The 19,914-nt window shown below is 42.8% G+C and overlaps 1 protein-coding gene across 1 annotated transcript in view; it reads right to left on the minus strand.

Moving 5' to 3' along the window:
* The window catches only part of LOC127447804 (parathyroid hormone 2 receptor-like), a 70,077-nt gene that overhangs the window by 38,426 nt on the left and 11,737 nt on the right, over nucleotides 1-19,914 (minus strand). Inside the window, exon 5 of the mRNA XM_051709864.1 lies at nucleotides 18,728-18,914. Coding sequence (XP_051565824.1) covers nucleotides 18,728-18,914 — 187 coding nt within the window. The remainder of the gene's footprint in view (nucleotides 1-18,727; nucleotides 18,915-19,914) is intronic.

Here is a 19,914-nt window from a genome sequence, read left to right on the forward strand (position 1 = left end):
CACACGGTTCTACACCTGCACTGTGGAGAGCATCCTGACTGGCTGTATCTCCGCCTGGTACGGCAATAGCACTGCCCACAACCGCAAAGCACTGCAAAGGGTGGTGCGAACTGCCAAACACATCATCGGAGGTGAGCTTCCCTCCCTCCAGGAAATATATACAAGGCGGTGTGTGAAAAAAGCTCGGAGGATCATCAGAGACTCCAGCCACCCGAGCCATGGGCTGTTCTCACTGCTACCATCAGGTAGGCGGTATCGCAGCATCAGGACCCGCACCAGCCGACTCCATGATAGCTTCTTCCCCCAAGCAATCAGACTTCTGAACTCTTGATCTCCCACGATCAAAATACATCATCCCTGCACTTTATTACTCTTTTATCTCACACCGGACTGTCATAAATTATATTACTGTCATTATATTATGTCTCTCTTAACAACTTACTATCAACCGACAGCCTGAATGTCAATACAGTACAATACTGTACATTCTATATATATACTTTTTTCATATATATTTTAATTTTTATTGAATAATGTGTATCTATATAGTATCTATATAGTAAAAAACAAAAAAAACAAAAAACAAAAACAGCATATTGTATACTGTGCAATGTATGTTATTATTGTATATTGTTGAGTGTAATTGTGTATAACAGATGTTTAAATTGTGTTGTGTTAATTTGATGTTTTAAGTTGTGTAATTATGTATAACAGATGTTTAAATTGTGTTGTGTTAATTTGATGTTTTAAGTCGAGTTTAATTATGTATAACAGATGTTTAAATTGTGTTGTGTTAATTTGATGTTTATTGTAGATTGGCGTATGTCTCATCACTGTCACGACTGCTATGTTGATCGGAACTGCACCCAAGAATTTCACACACCATTGCACTTGTGTATATGGCTGTGTGACAATAAAGTGATTTGATTTGATTTTGATTTGAAATCCTATATATATCATCCATATCTAGTTGAGACTACTTTTTTGTTCTGGTTTTATCTGGAGCAAAACATACTACATTTATTCCCTTGTATAGGGCTTTTCCAAATAGGGTTAGTTGGAAAAACCCACCCTCCCCAAATATTGAACCAAAAGTAAAAAGTGTGACAGCTAGCCCAAGACTGCCCTATTTCCTATTTCTTCTAGTTGCTTTTTGCACAATACAACATTTTACATAAAAATTTGTCAGTGTGGAGTACTGAAAATAAAAAAGGGATTGCTACAAGGATCTTGTTAGTCACTAATATAAAATAATGGTGAAAGCATTATATTCAAATTCACTGCATTTAATGAATCTGTGCATTCGTTGAATCAACAAATGCATCTGTTCAATCTCCTTTATCTCACAAACATTATACTGTATACCAGCTAGCCTACAAAAAAAAAAAAAAAGAAAAAGAAAAGAAAATGCATAGTCTAATTGTGATAGCTTTTAACATCTGAAGTTGTTTTCTCTCTCTCTCTCTCGTATTTTGGTGCGACTGATTTGAGATTGGCTTTGTTAAAGTCCCCGGTCACAATAAACATGGCCTCAGGGTGCGCGGTTTCCTGCTTGCTTATAATCCCATACAGTTCCTTGAGTGTCCGGTCTGTGTCGGCTTGTGGCGGGATGTACACAGCTGTGATAATGACAGCTGTGAATTCCCTAGGTAGCCAGAATGGTCGACACAGAAGCATAAGAAATTCCAGATCAGGAGAGAAGAAAGACTTGATAGAATGTACGTTCCTCTGATCACACCAGGAGTTGTTGATCATAAAACATATACCACCACCTCTGCTTTTACCTGAGAGGTCTTTCACTCTGTCTGCTCGGTGGACGGAGAACCATGCGGGTTCAATGGCTGAGTCTGGAATCTCCGCAGACAACCAAGTTTCTGTAAGGCAGATAATGCAGCAGTCCCTCGTCTCTCATTGAAAAGAGATCTGCGCTCTCACCTCGCAGAGCTTGTTGTCCAGAGACTGAACATTTGCCAGTAGAATACTGGGTAGCGGGGGTCGATTTGTGCGACGTATTACTCTGATGAGAATGCCGGCTCAGTTTCCCCTTTTCCTTTTGCGTTTCCACGGCTGGGCTGCCCAGACAAAGGGCTCCGCTGGCCTGTTTGTAAACAGCGGGTCGGCATTGAGGAATTTGAAGTCTGGTTTACGGTGTGTAATTGCAGAACCAATGTCCAAAATTGTTTGTCTGATGTAAACAATAAGGCAGACAACATCCAAGACAAAAAACATAAGAATTGTAAACAAAACAAACAAAAAACTACAATGCAGCACTCAAGAGAGCCATAGGCCTGGGAGAACTGCATGAAGCTCTCCAAATTATGGAAAATGGCAAGGCTCCTGGGATAGACAGAATCCCATTTGAGTTCTAGAAAGCCTTTTGGCCTTTGATAGGGGAGGATCTGCTGGCAATTCTCAGTGACAGTCTAGTCGGAGGACTTCTGCCGCTGAGCTGTAGAAGAGTGGTCCTTACCCTTTTGCCAAAAAAAGGTGATGTGAAAGACATAAAGAACTGGCGACCTGTATCTTTATTGTGCTGTGACTATAAATTGCTCTCAAAAGTGTTAGCTACCAGATTAGGAAGGGTTTTGGAGGAAGTAATTCACTCTGGTCAGTCCTACTGTGTACCTGGAAGATAAATTTTTGATAATATCCATTTGATAAGAGATTTATTTGATGTTTCTAAAATGATGGGTGTAGATATGGGTTTGATTTCTTTAGATCAGGAGAAAGCATTTGATCGTGTAGAACATGACTATCTGTGGAAAACTTTACAAGCATTTGGTTTTAGTTCTGATTTTATAGGTTATTTAAAATTTTATACAATGACATTGAGAGTTTACTGAAAATTAACAGTGGCTTATGTGCTCCTTTTAAAGTATGTTGTGGGGTAAGACAGGGGTGTTCTCTGTCAGGGATACTTTACACGTTGGCAATAGAACCACTTTTAAATAAATTGAGAAGAGTTTTAGAAAGGGTATCTTTACAAGCCTGTACAAGCACTTTCTGTTTATCAGCATACGCTGCTGATGTTATTATAATACTTAATAAACAAAATGATGTGGATTTATTATTAAAAACATTGAGAGACTTTGGAACTATTTCTTCAGCAGAATTAACTGGGATAAATGCGAAGCAGTGTTGGTAGGAAAGTGGGAAAGGGCGATACCAATACTCCCAAATGAGTTAAGTTGGAAAAAAGATGGTTTAAGATATTTAGGAGTGTTTTTAAAAGATGACACGATTGTTCAAAAAACTGTGAGGGAATAATTGAAAAACTTAAAGGTCGTCTTATACATGGATGTTAAGAATATATCATATAGAGGACGCACTCTGATTATTAATAATTTGGTGGCCTCTTCTTTATGGCACCGACTGGCTTGTATTGATCCACCTGCATGGTTACTTGCAAAAATTCAGTCTCTTTTAATAGATTTTTTTTTGGGGAAAAATGCATTGGATACCTCATAATGTATTGTATTTACCAAAAGAAGGAGGGTGTAGGGCTTTACTGGTTGTTTAGATCAGTGTTACTATCAGGAAATAATTGGTAATTATTTCTTTAGTTATTAATTAATATTTAAATTAATTAATTGAATCTAACTCATTAAAACCCTCATATGGGGCTCCAGTAAATGAATTGCGCTACGTTTAGGAGCGGGTTTGGTTATTAGCAATAATTAATCATTATCAAAAATAATTATTAATTATTAAAATCAATAGAACATTGATGAGAATCAATGTTAGCTTTTTCTAATCCTTTAAATCAACAATTATCAAAGATAATCGTTAATTGTCAACATCGACGAAACATTAATTAAAATTAACACTATCTTATTGATCATTCAAATTCAACAATCATCAAAGATAATTAGCAATTATTAAAAATCAATAGAATATTAATAAGGATTAATATTGATGGGGCACCACCCTGGAATCAGGGACTAATAACCAGATAGTATAACAGTCTCAATATTAGATTGTTTTCTTAGGAAAATCGACATCCGAAGAATATCGATATTCGGAAAAAAAAAACAATGAATGAAGGCTTGAATCCGAGCACTGACATCCCGTCAGCATGACACAGGTGTATGCAAAACAAACCAAAACACTTCTCTTGTAATATAACAAAGTTTATTTATGCAGTAATATCAATTAATAATTAATACAATGCAGTCAATAAACTTCCAACTTCCAACTACAAACTAAACAGTGATATCCTATAACACATGAGGGTGTGTGTGTGAGAGTGTGTGTGTGTGTGTGTGTGTGTGTGTGTAAGGAGGGACACGCACAAAATGGCGGACGTGACTCTCGTGGAGAGTATGTCATGCGAGACTTCCGGCCAGAGAATATGGCCGTGAATGTGGGCGGAGAGAAACCAGTCAATGGTAGCTTAGGGACAAAGCTGAGCTTTATCATGTAACTATCTACTAGCCAAAAATGTGTGCGAGAATGTTTGTGAGGGGTCACGTTTGTGTGTGTGGTTAGTACGAGAGAGAGAGAGAATAAAGTGACGGCCCCAAAGCCGGTTTCGCGATCGTGGGAGAGAAAGCAGCTGTTAGTTTATCACTCAGAGACGCGGTGGACGGCTCGTAAACTGTCCCGCGGTCTTTGATTCTTTAATGGATAAACTCAGTTTGCCGGTCTCACCCACGATGGTGGAAATACACAACAGTCCAATGTGGTTGGACTACAATACAGCATATAAAATTCGTGATAATTAATACCCTGAGTATTAGCAATGAGCGGACATGGCGGCCCGTAAACTGTACAAGCAATAACCTTGATACACAAGAATAACACACTATAATATTCTATCTCTGCCCAGACGTAAACCTCTTACTTGAATCGTACGAGGATGTAGAATGTGTGTTCATCCGTCCTTTAACTCCGACCCAGTTCCTTGAGGCTCGGGTGATGACAGTAGGCCGTTTCCTCCCTCTGTCGGTGGGCGGAACGGCTGCTGATTCTCGGCGGGCTGGCGGAGAAATAAGCGACGTCGACTTGATTGAAAATGGAAGAGAAATCTTTTATCTCTTCACTTCTGCAGGCAAACGGATGAAGATGCGGATTGCTCGGCGGTCTCCTTCGGATCCGTTAAAGTGTTCGGTGGAACACAGTAATCTCAACTTGTCCAGCGAGATGGAGATTGTATGGCCACAGTTTCAAGTCGGACGTTACTTCCTTGTGCCAAGAGGCTGCACCTGAGAGCAGCGATGAGCTGCATCTACACACAGAGAGCAAATTTGCTGGAAGCAAATCCTGGAAGCATTTCAGAGGTATTTCTACTCCTGATGATGTCATGGTTGAGGTGCGTTCTGTCGTGTGCCTCATCCAATAGGATTTGAGAATTCGATCCTTTAGTGAGCAAGGCTTCATAGGATTTGTAGTCTGTTTTGGACTCCCTTTGTTTGATTTTGGCGTGGTTTTTATCAGTAAGATTTATGACTTGATATGGGGGCCTAAGTTAGGTTTTACGACTGTGTTAGGCCTGCCTTTGTCTTCTATCTGAATACATGAGGCCCAACAAGGGCAAGGATTTGTACATTTGCAAATTAGGACTGCAGCTTTTCGACTACAATTCATACAACGATTTCTCACTGGGCCAGAGAACTTAAGCTGGAGACCAGTGGCTAGTACGATTTTAAAGACTGCTGAAAGACTTTGTCTGGATAAATCATTGTTCTTTTTAGATCCCCAAAAAATAAACACGTCCAGGATGCCGGAGTTTTACAGGAATCTTTTTAAAGTATGGGCCCTCTTTCAAGTGAAAAGGACTGATTCTACACTTTCTTTATTCTGGTTATTGAAAGAACCTTTGATCTACGGCTCACGTTTGGACATTCTAGGCGCATGTGGGACAATGACTACAGCATTCATCAAATCCAAGATCGCAACACTTGGATGTTTAATAAAATTGGCTGGGCCAAGTTTTGGAAAAGTCAATGATGTAGCTGATTTTTTAAGGGTTAAATCCATTTGAGTTGTTGCACATGTACTACAGAAACTACAGTCTGGTTTTACAGCAGAAGAAAACAAATTGCTTCAGGGTTACTGTAAAGGAGAGTTCATCCCTAATGAAAAAGACCAAATCTTTTCCAAATCTGCTTCTTTCACCAAATTTAGGTGAATACACAGGATTTGCTTTGGAATTTGAAAAGTTGACAGATATGGATTTGCATGAAAGTAGTGGTAAAAACATTGAATAAAGCTTGTGTAAAATCTTTTAACAAAAAAGGTTTAAATGGAAGAGTTAATACACCATGGCATGATGTTTTTAAGATGAGTAACAATGTCAGACCAGAGTAGAGAGCACTTTACAAGCCACCGTTAATTAAAAGAGCTGGAGATTTACAATGGCGAATTCTACATGGTATTATTGCGGTTAATGCTTTTATTTCTGTTTTAAATCCAAGTGTTGGTCAAGATTGTCCTTTTTGTTTTCAACGAGAGACTGTTTTTCACACTTTTATGCATTGTTTAACGCTGAAGCCTTTATTTGATGTTTTGTAAAATCTTTTTAACTGTTTTAATGAGGAGTTTTCTGTACAAACTTTTATTTTGGGGTTTAAATAGGTTCAAAAACGAAAATACGAGTGTCAGTTGTTAAATTGTCAATTGTTTTGGGTAAAGCCAAAATGGCCATTTACATTAGTAGAAAAGATAAAATTGAGCAAAACAGAGAACATAATGTTGAAAAGGTATTCGCAGCTTTGATTAAATCAAGATTTTCAATTATTTTTACAAAGCTATGGACTCTCTAACAGTTTTTGAAGGAATATGGTGTCATAAAGGAGCTTTGTGTTCTGTTATTGAAAATGAACTTCACTTTGCACTCTTTTTATAAAATGGATTTAAATATATTTTTGTAAAATATTTTTTTTATTGATTTTATGTAACAAATTTTTTTGTTAAAGATTTTTGAAAAATCAAATCTCTCTCTCTCTCTCTCTCTCTCTCTCTCGCTCTCTCTCTGATAAGCAAAGTGCTCACAAAGACTCTGACACTGAAAGCACAGAGAGCAAAGATTTACCACAAATTGTTTCTGATGTGTGCCATTGAAGAAAAATAAAGGACAGGAAATTTGTATTACTTGAAACATAACATTTGCCTGCACTATAGCCATGTATTGTATAGTCGTGTATTTGATGTGAGTGTTTTGTGTTACTGACCTAAACCAAACACAACAAAGTGTTTTTTCTTAAATAAAAATGAACTGATCAAATCCAAGCAGTTGTGCCTCTGCAGACATATGGAGAAAGTATTGTTTGCACCTAGCAAGGGTAGGTGCAAACAATACATCATGATGGCGCCTGTGTTTAGTCATCTTTTTCCAGTCAGTTTTACCAGGGATGAACTGCTGAACATTTGGCAGCATATAACAGACAATCTTTTCTCAGTTTTTGAATATTCGGACGCTTTGCTGGACATTTTAGTCGGAGGCGCAGCTCTGCTGTTCAAAAGACACAGACGAGGGAGACGAGTCGGCGTGCTGGTCAAGCTCTGTCGGTGCGGCTTTCGAACAGCGCTGCCGAGCATTCATCTAGCAAATCTCTGCTCTCTTCCTAACAAAACGGATGAACTACATCTTCTCATCCATACAAACAAGGACTTTTCAAACTCTGCTGCCTTGTGCTTCACAGAAACCTGGCTGAGCGAAGCCATTCTGGACAGCACATTACATCTGCCAGGCTTTCAGCTGTTCAGAGCAGATCGCATCGAGGATTTAATGGGGAAAATGAAAGGCGGTGGAACATGCTTTTGCATCAGTGAAAGTTGGTGTACAGATGTAACAACATTAAAGAAGATGTGCTGTCCTAATTTGGATGTGCTCTTTATTAACAGTAAGCCGTTCTACTCGCTGCGAGAGTTTTCTTTGTTTATTCTGGTGAGTGTGTATATCGCACCAAATGCGTGCGTGAGTGCCATGCTGCAACAGCTGGCTGATCAAATCACAGACACGGAACAAAAATACCCGGACTCAGTTATTATTATTCTTGGGGATTTTAACAAAGAAAATCTCACACGTGATCTGCCCAAATACAAACAGCACATTACATGCCCAACCAGAGACAGAAATACATTGGATCATTGCTACGCAACAATAAAGGATGCATATCGCTTTGTCCCTAGAGCAGCTTTGGGACTCTCTGATCACTGTCTGGTTCATCTTCTTCCAAGCTACAGACAGAAACTAAAATCTGCTAAGCCTGTTGTAAGGACTGTAAAGAGATGGACCAATGAAGCAGAGCTGGAACTACAAGCCTGCTTTGATTGCACTGGTTGGAGTGTTTTTGAGGCTGCAGCCACCAACCTGGATGAGCTCACAGATACTGTTACATCATATATCAGTTTCTGTGAGGATATATGCATTCCTACTAGGACTTATTTAACATTCAACAATGACAAACCATGGTTTACAGCAAAACTCAGGCAGCTTCGTCAGGCCAAAGAGGATGCTTACAGAGGTGGGGATAAAGTCTTGTACAATCAGGCCAGGAACACACTGAATAAGGATATCAGAGTGGCTAAAAGAAGATACTCTTAGAAGCTGAAAAACAAGTTTTCAGCTAATGACCCTGCATCAGAGTGGAGTGGCATGAAACAACTTACGAATTACAAGACTCCTACCCCCAACCCTGTGGTCGACCAACAACTGGCCGACGACCTGAATGAGTTCTACTGTAAATTTGAAAGGCAAAATCTAACACCCCACACCCGCCCTGACCTTCACTTCACACAAACACCAACACCTCCTGCAACCCCCCTCCTCCCCCCTCCTGCTACTCAACCTGCACTTAAGATCTGTGAAGAGGAGGTGTGCCATGTCTTTTGGAAACAAAAGACTAGGAAAGCTTCAGGCCCAGATGGTGTTTCACCCACGTTTCTTAGATCCTGTGCTAACCAGCTGGCCAACATCTTCACACAGATCTTCAATAGATCACTGAAGCAGTGTGAAGTCCCATGCTGCTTCAAATGCTCAATCATCATTCCTGTCCCAAAGAAACCAAAAATCACAGGACTTAATGACTACAGACCTGTCACCCTGACGTCTGTGGTCATGAAATCATTTGAGAGACTGGTGTTGGCCCACCTGAAGGAAATCACTGGATCCTTTCTAGATCCCCTTCAATTGGCTTATCGAGCAAACAGGTCTGTGGAGGATGCAGTCAACATGGGATTGCATCATATCCTGCAACATCTGGACAGACCAGGGACTTATGCAAGGATCCTTTTTGTGGACTTCAGTTAGGCTTTCAACATCATCATCACAGCTATTCTCCAGACTAAACTACACCAGCTCTCTGTTCCCACGTCTATCTGTCAGTGGATTACCAGCTTTCTGACGGACAGGCAGCAGCTTGTGAGACAGGGGAAATTAACTTCCAGCACCTGTACAATCAGCAATGGTGCCCCCCATGGATGTGTGCTCTCCCCACTACTCTTCTCCCTCTACACCAATGACTGCATCGCCAAGGACCCCTCTGTCAAGCTCCTGAAGTTTGCAGATGACACCACTGCCATCGGCCTCATCTGAGATGACGATAAGTCTGCATACAGAAGGGAGGTTAAACAGCTTGCTGTCTGGTGCAGTCAAAACAATGTGGAGCTGAACACGCTCAAAACAGTGGAGATGATTGTGGACTTTAGGAGGTACACCCCAACACTGTCCCCCCTCACCATTCTAAACAGCACTGTGGGAGCAGTAGAGTCATTCAGGTTCCTGGGCACTACCATCTCACAGGGCCTTAAGTGGGAGGCCCACATTGACTCCATTGTGAAAAAGGCGCAGTAGAGGTTGTACTTCCTTCACCAGTTGAGGAAGTTCAACCTGCCACAGGTGCTGCTGATCCAGTTCTACTCAGCAGTCATTGACTCTGTCCTCTGCACTTCAATAATTGTCTGGTTTGTTTCAGCTACGAAATTGGATATCAGAAGACTACAAAGGACAGTTCAGACTGCTGAGAGGATTATTGGTTGCCCCCTGCCCTCCCCTCAAGAACTATACACTTCCAGAGTGAGGAAAAAGGCTTGAATAATCACTCTGGACCCCACTCACCCTGCCCACTACTTTTTTGGACTGTTGCCTTCTGGCCGATGCTTCAGAGCTCTGAGCACCAGAACCATCAGGCATAGGAACAGTTTTTTCCCACAGGCTATCTATCTCATGAACAGTTAAAATTGCCCCAATGAGCAACAATTATGTGCAATTCACAGTCTAGTCTTTTTATATTTATCCAACACATCCAACTTCTTCTGCCATTACATTCCCTTGCACTGTATATAACAGATTTGTATTCAGTTTTGCACTACATTTGTGTATGTGTGAATATATGTATGTGTAAAAGTTCCAGCAAGAAGGAAGCGGGGTAGCAGTCCAGGTAGTATAGCTTTTATTCAAGCGTTTTCAGCTTCACAAACAAAGCACAGGCTTTCCAGCTCCACAAACAGCGAACAGGCTTTTCAGCTACACAAATAAAGATTAGCTTCACAAATAAAGATGAGGCTTTTCAGTTTCACTAATAAAGGTACAGCTTCACAAATGAAGTGGTTTTTCAGCTTCACGCAACTCTCTCTCCCTCACTGGTGTTCTCGGCAGCCTTTTCAAGCCCATCTCCATCGTCACTGTAACGAGACACAGGTGTTATGTATCATTAATCACCAGGTGATCGCCCTTACCGCTTCCTCTCTCCCCAGCGACAGACGCATGACCACGTCCCGTCCCACTGTATGTTTGTGTCTGTGTGTGTATATGTGTATATATGTATAGATGTATGTATGTATGTATATATATATATATATATATATATATATATATATATATATATATATATGTTTGTATGTATGTGTATGTATGTTAATGTACATATATATATATATATTGAAGAAATACATTATATATAGAATACACAATACGTCTTATTGTGTATTCTATATATACTTTATTTTCTATTCAATTTTTATTTATTTATTTGTATTCAATTTTTTATTATTTTTTATTATTGTCTATGTCTTGTTGCTGTTTTGTATTGTTGTGCACTGGAATCTCCTGTCACCAAGACAAATTCCTTGTATGTGTAAGCATACCTGGCAGTATAGCGGATTCTGATTCTGATTCTGATTCTGATTCTGATTCTGATAAGCATTGCAGCTAGATGCAAAACGACTGGTCCCAAAATTCTCCCTCGTATGTCAGCTCCATAGCACTTATCTCCTGCAATGCAGCTGTCTGAAGTTAAACAAGCTGAGAGCACATTCATTCTGTCTCAAGCACTGGCCACCATAGGCATGGATACAGTTTGAGTCCAAGCGTAGGTGGGAATGGATAATTTCCCGTCCAATAGACACAAAATGGGGACAACCAAGTATTTTATTCTCTTTGCGTGGATTGCTGAGACAGGCCATGTGGTGGGTGGAGAGTATAATACAACACTTAGCAGAATACATGAGCTTTGGGGAGGAGATGAAACAAAAGCACTCTGGTAACTTAGCAGTGGCGTCTCAGGGTGATTATTTCTGGTGGGGCACAAACAATCACTTAACCCGATTTTACCCATTTTTGAAACATTGACGGATAATTCCAAAAGAAACAAGAAAAACAATTTAACCTAGTGTATCAGTTCTGACTTTACTTTCTGTCTCTTATATTCCCACTGTATGTGTGTGCCCTGTTTATTCTCTGGTATTACGACGTGTTAAGAAGCGTATTAACAGGAACAATCATCATTTACACCTGTGTTCACCCTAGAACTCCTTAGTTTCCCCACACTTTAGCATGTTGAGTCAAAAAATCTTTCAAATACAGTGAGCCTACTGTCATGTACATGCCATTATAATGGATAATAAGCCCCTGAATGTGGCTCTAGTACTTATAAAATGAAAACAAGTATGGCGGATAAAAACAGATAATGACAGAAATTTTACAGAGAGAGACAGATAAAGATTTTTTTCTAGCGCAACCTCTGAACATGATGTCACACACAAACATCCCTAATAATTTCATCTAAGCACAAAACACCACCAAAACATACACATATTTGTCAAAAGCTCAAGTGACAGTGAAAGAAAACCATAAATGGGCAAATCGTCAAAGGTTGTGCATATTATTTCGCATGATGGGAATGGCATGCAATTCACTGAATGATGAGTCATGCACTTTATCCAACCAGCAACATATTCAAATAAAATTAGCTTTTAAAACTTACCAGTGAAGTTCACTACGCAGCGGTCATCTCCGAGGCTCATGTCAACAGCTTGACATACAGTACATATGCTCAAAGCTATTGATTGGCCCAGGTACAAAGGTAAACAAGCCCCTCGGGCCATCATTAAAGGCTAGTTGCACATGCGCATGATGTTCTCCAGATCTCCGTTGATTAACATTGAGGACAATGGGCAAGCATCATGCATAGCAAATAAAAACGAACCTTAATAATAATAGAATTTATTAAAATTATTTATTGTATAATGGACATAAAACAAGTGTAAGATGTGGAAAATATTTTATTTCTTAAAATAAATGTTTGATAATGCCAAGCATTTCGCACAACAGCGCCACCTCTGGCGGGCTCAGCCCCACCTATCTATCTATCTATCTATCTATCTATCTATCTATCTACATTCCTACACTATATATACTGTACATATTACAGTAATGTTAGCATACAGCATCTGTGGCATACGAAAGTTCCCTTTCGTAGTTCACTTTAACACTGCATTAGATCTGACACATTGAAATTTTATTGGCTGATGCCGCTTAAGCAATGCCCAATAATGTCACAGGCTCCTTATAAGCGTCCGCTTGGAGCTATACCCTTAGATTTTCTTAACTTCAAGTGCAAGATTGTGTCTTAGCCCGTGTTGTTCTAGCGTCTCACACCAAAGCAAGGACAATTTTGTTCCTTTTGAGCGGCAACATGTAAGGATGTCGTTGAAAAAACATTTCCTGTGCAGCTTCCCACATAGCAACGGGCTGACGAAAATAAAGGCGCTTCATCGATGCTGGCCATTTTATGGCCAATGAGACACTATCCCCCTGTCGATCCAGTTCTACAGCCTCAGAATGGAGCTCTGTGAGCTTTGCATATGCTCACCCAAAATGAGTGATGTACATATGGCCGCCAGAACAGCGTGTAGGCTCGTGACCCATAACTTTTTAATCTACTGAGGTGATACCACAGCACCGTTAAATGAATTGTGACTTATTTCAAAAAGTGCACAGAGATTTTCTCTAAACGTGTATAGAGCTGTGGGAGATAGGAGCACTGAATTTAGAGCACCGGCAAGATAGATAGTCTGACTCAGCTGAGCAACCAATCACAACATTCTTTTCAGCCGCAATGGGATATTTGGTAACCAATTATACTTTTCTGTTTCAGTAAGAATGTCAACATATTTATTAATTAAAGTACAACTTATGCTCTTAAATTTTCGGAGTTTGGAGCCCGCGAAGGTGATGAGCTCTCGAGCGCAGCATCGGAGAGCGGGCTCGTCCAGTCGGACGAGGAAGCCTCAGCTGGGCTTCCCCCCTCAGGTAGGGTCACCCAGTCACAGGCTGACGTGGAGATGACGGACATGCTTTCCAACCCGTCGCGATGGCTGGTCCGGACCGTCCAACTCGGCTACGTGATTCAGTTCGCCAGGTGTCCGCCCAGGTTCAGCGGCGTCCACTTCACCTCGGTGAAGGGCGAGAACGCCGCTACCTTGCGTGCAGAAATCACTACCCTCCTACGTAAGGGTGCGATAGAGCCTGTCCCTCCGGCCGAGATGAAGAAGGGGTTTTACAGCCCCTACTTCATTGTACCGAAGAAAGGCGTTGGGTTGCGGCCAATCTTGGACCTGCGAGTACTGAACTGGGCTTTACACAGACTCCCGTTCAAGATGCTGACGCAAAAACACATTCTAGCAAGCGTCCGGCATCAAGATTGGTTTGCGGTGGTAGACCTGAAGGACGCATACTTCTACGTCTCGATTCTACCTCGACACAGACCCTTCCTGCGGTTTGCATTTGAGGGTCGGGCTTATCAGTACAAGGTCCTCCCTTTCGGCCTGTCCTTGTCCCCTCGCGTCTTCACAAAGGTCGCAGAGGCAGCCCTTGCCCTGTTAAGGGAAGTGGGCATTCGCATCCTCAACTATCTCTACGACTGGCTAATCCTAGCTCACTCTCTGGATGTGTTGTGTGCGCACAGGGACCTGGTGCTCTCGCACCTCAGCCAACTAGGGCTTCGGGTCAGCTGGGAAAAGAGCAAGCTCCTCCCGGTTCAGAGCATCTCTTTTCTCAGCTTGGAGTTGGACTCAGTCTCGATGACGGCGCGCCTCACGAACGAGCGCGCACAGTCGGTGCTGACCTGTTTGAAGGCATTCAGACAGAAGACAGTGGTTCCACTGAAACTGTTTCAGAGGCTCCTGGGGCATTGGCATCCTCAGCGGTGGCCACTCCGCTCGGGTTGATGCATATGAGACCGCTTCAGCACTGGCTCCAGACTCGAGTCCCGAGATGGGCATGGCGCCGCGGGACACATCGCGTGGTCATCACGCCGGTCTGTTGCCGTCTCTTCAGCCCTTGGACTGACCTCACATTTCTACGGGCAGGCTTTCCCCTAGAGCAGGTCTCCAGGCGCGTTGTGATTATGACAGACGCCTCCAAAATGGGCTGGGGCACTGTATGCAATGGGTATGCAGCCGCCGGCTCCTGGATGGGCCCGCAGCTACGTTGGCAATTCTGCTCGCCCTGCAGAGGTTTCGGCCGTTGATCAAGGGCAAGCATGTGTTAGTTCGGACAGACAACACGGCAATGGTGGCATACATCAACCGTCAAGGCGGTTTACTCTCCTGTTGTATGTCACAACTCGCCCACCGTCTCCTCTGGAGTCAGCAGCACCTCAAGTCACTGCGAGCCACTCACATCCCGGGCGACCTCAACACTGCAGCGGACGCGCTGTCATGACAGGTTACCCTCAGTGGAGAGTGGAGACTCCACCCTCAGGTGGTCCAGCTGATTTGGAGTCGATTAGGGCAGGCACAGGTAGTCCTGTTCGCTTCCCGAGAATCCTCCCACTGCCCGCTCTGGTACGCCCTGATTGAGGCACCTCTTGGTATAGATGCGCTGGCACACAGCTGGCCCCCTGGACTACGCAAATATGCGTTCCCCCAGTGAACCTACTTGCACAGACCCTGTGCATGGTCAGAGAGGACGAGGAGCAGGTCATCCTAGTAGCACCCTACTGGCCCACCCAAAAGTGGTTCTCGGACCTCACGCTCCTCGCGACAGCCCGCCCCTCTGGAGAATTCCCCTGAGGAAGGACCTTCTTTCTCAGGGACGGGGCACCATCTGGCACCCATGACCAGACCTCTGGAATCTCCATGTCTGGCCCCTGGATGGGACGTGGAAGACTTAAGTGTCCCACCACCCGCAGTGGTAGACACGATCACTCAGGCTAGGGCTCCTTTTATGAGGCACCTGTATGCCTTGAAGTGGCATCTGTTCGCTAAGTGGGGTTCTTCCCAATGCAAAGACCCCCAGAGATCGGTGCTTTCTTTCCTGCAGGAGAGGTTGGAGGGGCGGCTGTCCCCCACCACCTTGAAGGTGTATGTAGCCGCAATAGCGGCACACCACGACACAGTAGACGGTAAGTCCTTAGGTTAGCATGACCTGATCATCAGGTTCCTGAGTGCCATCAGGTGCCAGGAGGTTGAATCCCTCCAAACCGTGCCTCATTTCCTCATGGGACCTCTCTGTAGTTCTTCAGGGTCTATGGGGAGCCCCTTTGAGCCCCTGGAGACTGCCCTCCTGACTGCGCTCACTTCCATCAAGAGGGTAGGAGACTTGCAAGCGTTCTCTGTCAGCGAAACGTGCCTGGAGTTTGGTCCGGGCTACTCTCACGTACCCCGACTGGGCTATGTGCCCAAGGTTCCCACGACCCCATTTAGGGTTCAGGTGGTGAACCTGCAAGCGCTGCCCCAGGAGGATGCAGACCCAGCCCTGACGTTGCTGTATCCGGTGCGTGCTTTACGCATCTATTTGGATCGCACGCAGAGCTTTAGAGTCTCTGAGCAGCTCTTTGTCTGCTTTGGTGGACAGCGGAAAGGAAGCGCTGTCTCCAAACAGAGGATCGCCCATTGGGTCATTGACACCATAGCAATGGCATATCACGCTCAGGACGTGCCGCCCCCTGCAGGGCTATGAGCCCATTCTACCAGGAGTGTGGCAGCCTCCTGGGCCTTGACCAGTGGCGCCTCTCTAACAGACATTTGCAGAGCAGTGGGCTGGGCAACACCCAACACCTCTGCGAGGTTCTACAATCTCCGGGTTAAGCCGGTTTCGTCCCGTGTAGTGGCAGGCACAAGCAGGTAAGTCCGGGACAACTGGCCAGGTGTATCACTTGCGCATAGTACCTTTCATCTCCCCTGAGCTGAAGAGATGCGCTGTTGACTCCCAGTAGTGTTCACAAAGTGTGTTCCCTGGATGACTTCCTCCGAGCCCTGTGGCAGATGAGTTTGTGGAGAAACTCGCTGCCGGCTCAGTACATGTGCTAACTAAGCCCTGTACTGGTGTTGGTGCTCCGCATATGTTGGTTCCCCATAGGTGACCCCATGTGATATCTTCCACTAAATCGTTTCCCTGTTGGTAAACTGTGTCTTCCTTGAGCAGAGGCCCCTCTGCCCCAGTCACTATGTTTGTTGAAACTCCTCCCCCGTTGGGTAGGACCTACCATGGGACTTCTCCACATGACATACTTCCAACAAGGCTCGGCAAGACCATGTGACGTATTTCCACTCAAAATAACCCCCCCCCCCCCCCGGGCGGGGTGTGGTCTCCGCAGTGTCATCCCCTTGGGAGTGACACCCCCCCCCGACGTAGACACTGGTGGCCCCAGTTGGTTAACAAATTTCACTCTTTTTATGGGGAGAGAAAAAAGAGGATAAGAGGCCACGACTGGGCTAGCCTGTCCCTATCTTTTGGGCAGTCGATTTGTCCCTGAAGGGCCGTTTGATGCTCATAACAGCGTTGGGGGAGGTTACGTGTCGGCCTGGTGCGATGGCTACGAGGCACACAGTGGTCTGCCCGTCTCACACCGCCAGTACACGTAACACAGTTCAGCTAGTTGTGGCATTTCGTATAGGGACCCCTAGTGTCACTACATCGACACAACGTCGAGTGAGTGACAGATAGGGAACGTCCTGGTTACTTTCGTAACCTCCGTTCCCTGATGGAGGGAACAAGACATTGTGTCCCTCCTGCCACAACGCTGGACTACACGCTGAAATGGCCGGGACCTTGTCTCGGCTCCTCAGCACAAAATCTGAATGAGTGGTTTCATACCAGCTCCTTTTATACCCGTATGTTCGGGGGAGTGGCATGCAAATACCATTCGCCAATTCCCATTGGCCTTTTTTCAAAGACCAGAGGTGTTTCGGGCTCTCAAGAGTGACCCTTAGTGTCACTACATCGACACATTGTCTCGTTCCCTCCATCAGGGAATGGAGGTTACAAAAGTAACCAGGACGTTTTCAGACCTCTTATAATGCAAAGAAATGTGAAGAAGTTCATATTCATTTTTAAACAACACAACACTAATGTTTTAACTTAGGAAGGGTTTAAGAAATCAATATTTGGTGGAATAACCCTGATTTTCAATCACAGCTTTCATGCATCTTGGCATGCTCTCTACCAGTCTTTCACATTGCTGTTTTGTGACAAATCTGCCCAATTCCATCATTGCTGAAGCACCCCCAGATCATCACCGATCCTCCACCAAATTTCACAGTGGGTGCGAGACACTGTGGCTTGTAGGCCACTCCAGGTCTCCGTCTAACCATTAGACAGCCAGGTGGAGGATCGGTGATGATCTGGGGGTGCTTCAGCAAGGCTGGAATCAGGCTGATTCGTCTTTGTGAAGGATGCATGAATCAAGCCACGTACAAGGTTATCCTGGAAGAAAACTTGCTTCCTTCTGCTCTGACAATGTTCCATAAATCTGAGGACTGGTTTTTCCAGCAGTACAATGCTCCATGCCACTCAGCCAGGTTAATCAAGGTGTGGATGGAGGACCACCAGATCCCTGCTCGAATGTCTATTTTTACACAGAGCTATTTCCATTATCTTCAGCAAGCTGACTAACAGTACCCTACTGCTTGGGAGTCACGACAGATGCAGGTAATTGCACAAGCTCAATCGCTCGCTCGCTCGCTCGCTCTCTCTCTCTCCTTCTCTCTCTAAAACACACACACATCCTTGTTTATCCAATAACTTTTTAGAAACAGCCCAAGCCATCATTTCTAGTTCTGAAGTGATGTTTTTTAATCAGTAACAGAGGCTTGTGTTGTATAAATCTAGTGTATAAAAGCAATATCACACTTACAATCATGCTGTATGGCCTAAAATCAGCACGGCTGTGATTACCTGCGGCCGTAATGCACTCATGCTCGTGTGATATTGCTTTTTATATATATATATATATATATATATATATATATATATATATATATATATTTGTTATTTTGCAGGTGATATAAAATTGACTAACGTCATGAATATCCCAATGATTTGAAAATGCTTTGTATTTGGCCATTAAGTTCCCTAAAGACACTATCAGTAAGCAAGAGCCAGCCCTAATATCATGTTAATATCAATTATAAAATTTCGAAATATACAGTATCCACATGAGATACACAATAAATATTTGATGTAATTCTCCTAAGGTATATGAGATACTGCTTGACTCACATACTGTGAGGTGTCCACTGGTGCTACATCTACTGCTTTAGTGAAGTTATTCATGAGCACAGCATCAAACTCCTGCAGTCCAGCGCTGGTGTGCACCACATGATCCTTCACAAAGATGCTGACAGCACGCAGCATGAAGGACACAAATAGGTGCATGTGAATATAGTTTCTTGTGCAGTGGAGACGCCTGTAAACACACAAAAATACATGGGTGGCTTGTTAGCAATTAGAATGGAAAAAATATTACATCTCAGGGGTAATGTGCTTTCTTGGAAATAGATTTCATTGAATACTGTGGTCAGTAGATATTGTCATGATGTTAGGCTGTTGCTGGATTCTCTTTAAGCAAATATTCCATAAAGTGTGAGGTTCTACAACATCCTCACTGAAATTTATTTAAAATAAAAGATTCAATGTTTTCACAAATGAAAGCAACAGAAAACATTTGTTATTAAACCTTGGATTACAGGTTTGCTAGAAAAAAAAAAAAAGAAATATTAGCTCTTGAATGGACATGTTTATTATATGCAGTTTTCCAAACACATTGAACTCTTATCATTTAATTTGTATGGCAAAAAATATATATATATATTTTTTTTTAGATCTAATAGAGGATCAAAATCCTTGCCACTGCCCCTTTGCCAACAAGGGCTGAGGTGCCCCTCTGGGTGAAATAAATAATTTTACTTTTATTCATTTATCAAAAGCTTTAAAAGTGACTTACACTTAAGAAATGTATTATGTCTGTGATAGTTGTGTGATGTTTTAGTCTGTGTAAAATTTTGCTGTTTATTTCGTGCTACTGTTTCACATCAATCAGGTCAGGTATGCTATGTCTGTTAATTGGATTTAACATTATCATTCATACTGTATCATACAAATACTCAAATATTTTCTATTTGCAACTGTGCCATTTTACATGTTGAAATAATGCCAGAACATATTTTCATTTCATTTAGGTTATAATTGCTTTTATTTTCTTTGAACAAGTGCTCAAACATTTCAGGGGTGTCATCAGGGGTGTCAATCACACGCCCATGCAGATCGAGTCCAGTCTGGCCCGCGGAATTGTTTGGGAGAAAATTAAGGTTATATATAGCCTACTAAAACATTTGTGTCAATTTATGATTATGGCATGATATATTCATTTTATTCTATTTTTAGCTACAGCATTACAGATAAAATCT

This window comes from Myxocyprinus asiaticus, chromosome 11 (assembly GCF_019703515.2).
Source record: "Myxocyprinus asiaticus isolate MX2 ecotype Aquarium Trade chromosome 11, UBuf_Myxa_2, whole genome shotgun sequence".
In the NCBI taxonomy this organism is placed as follows: Eukaryota; Metazoa; Chordata; class Actinopteri; order Cypriniformes; family Catostomidae; genus Myxocyprinus; species Myxocyprinus asiaticus.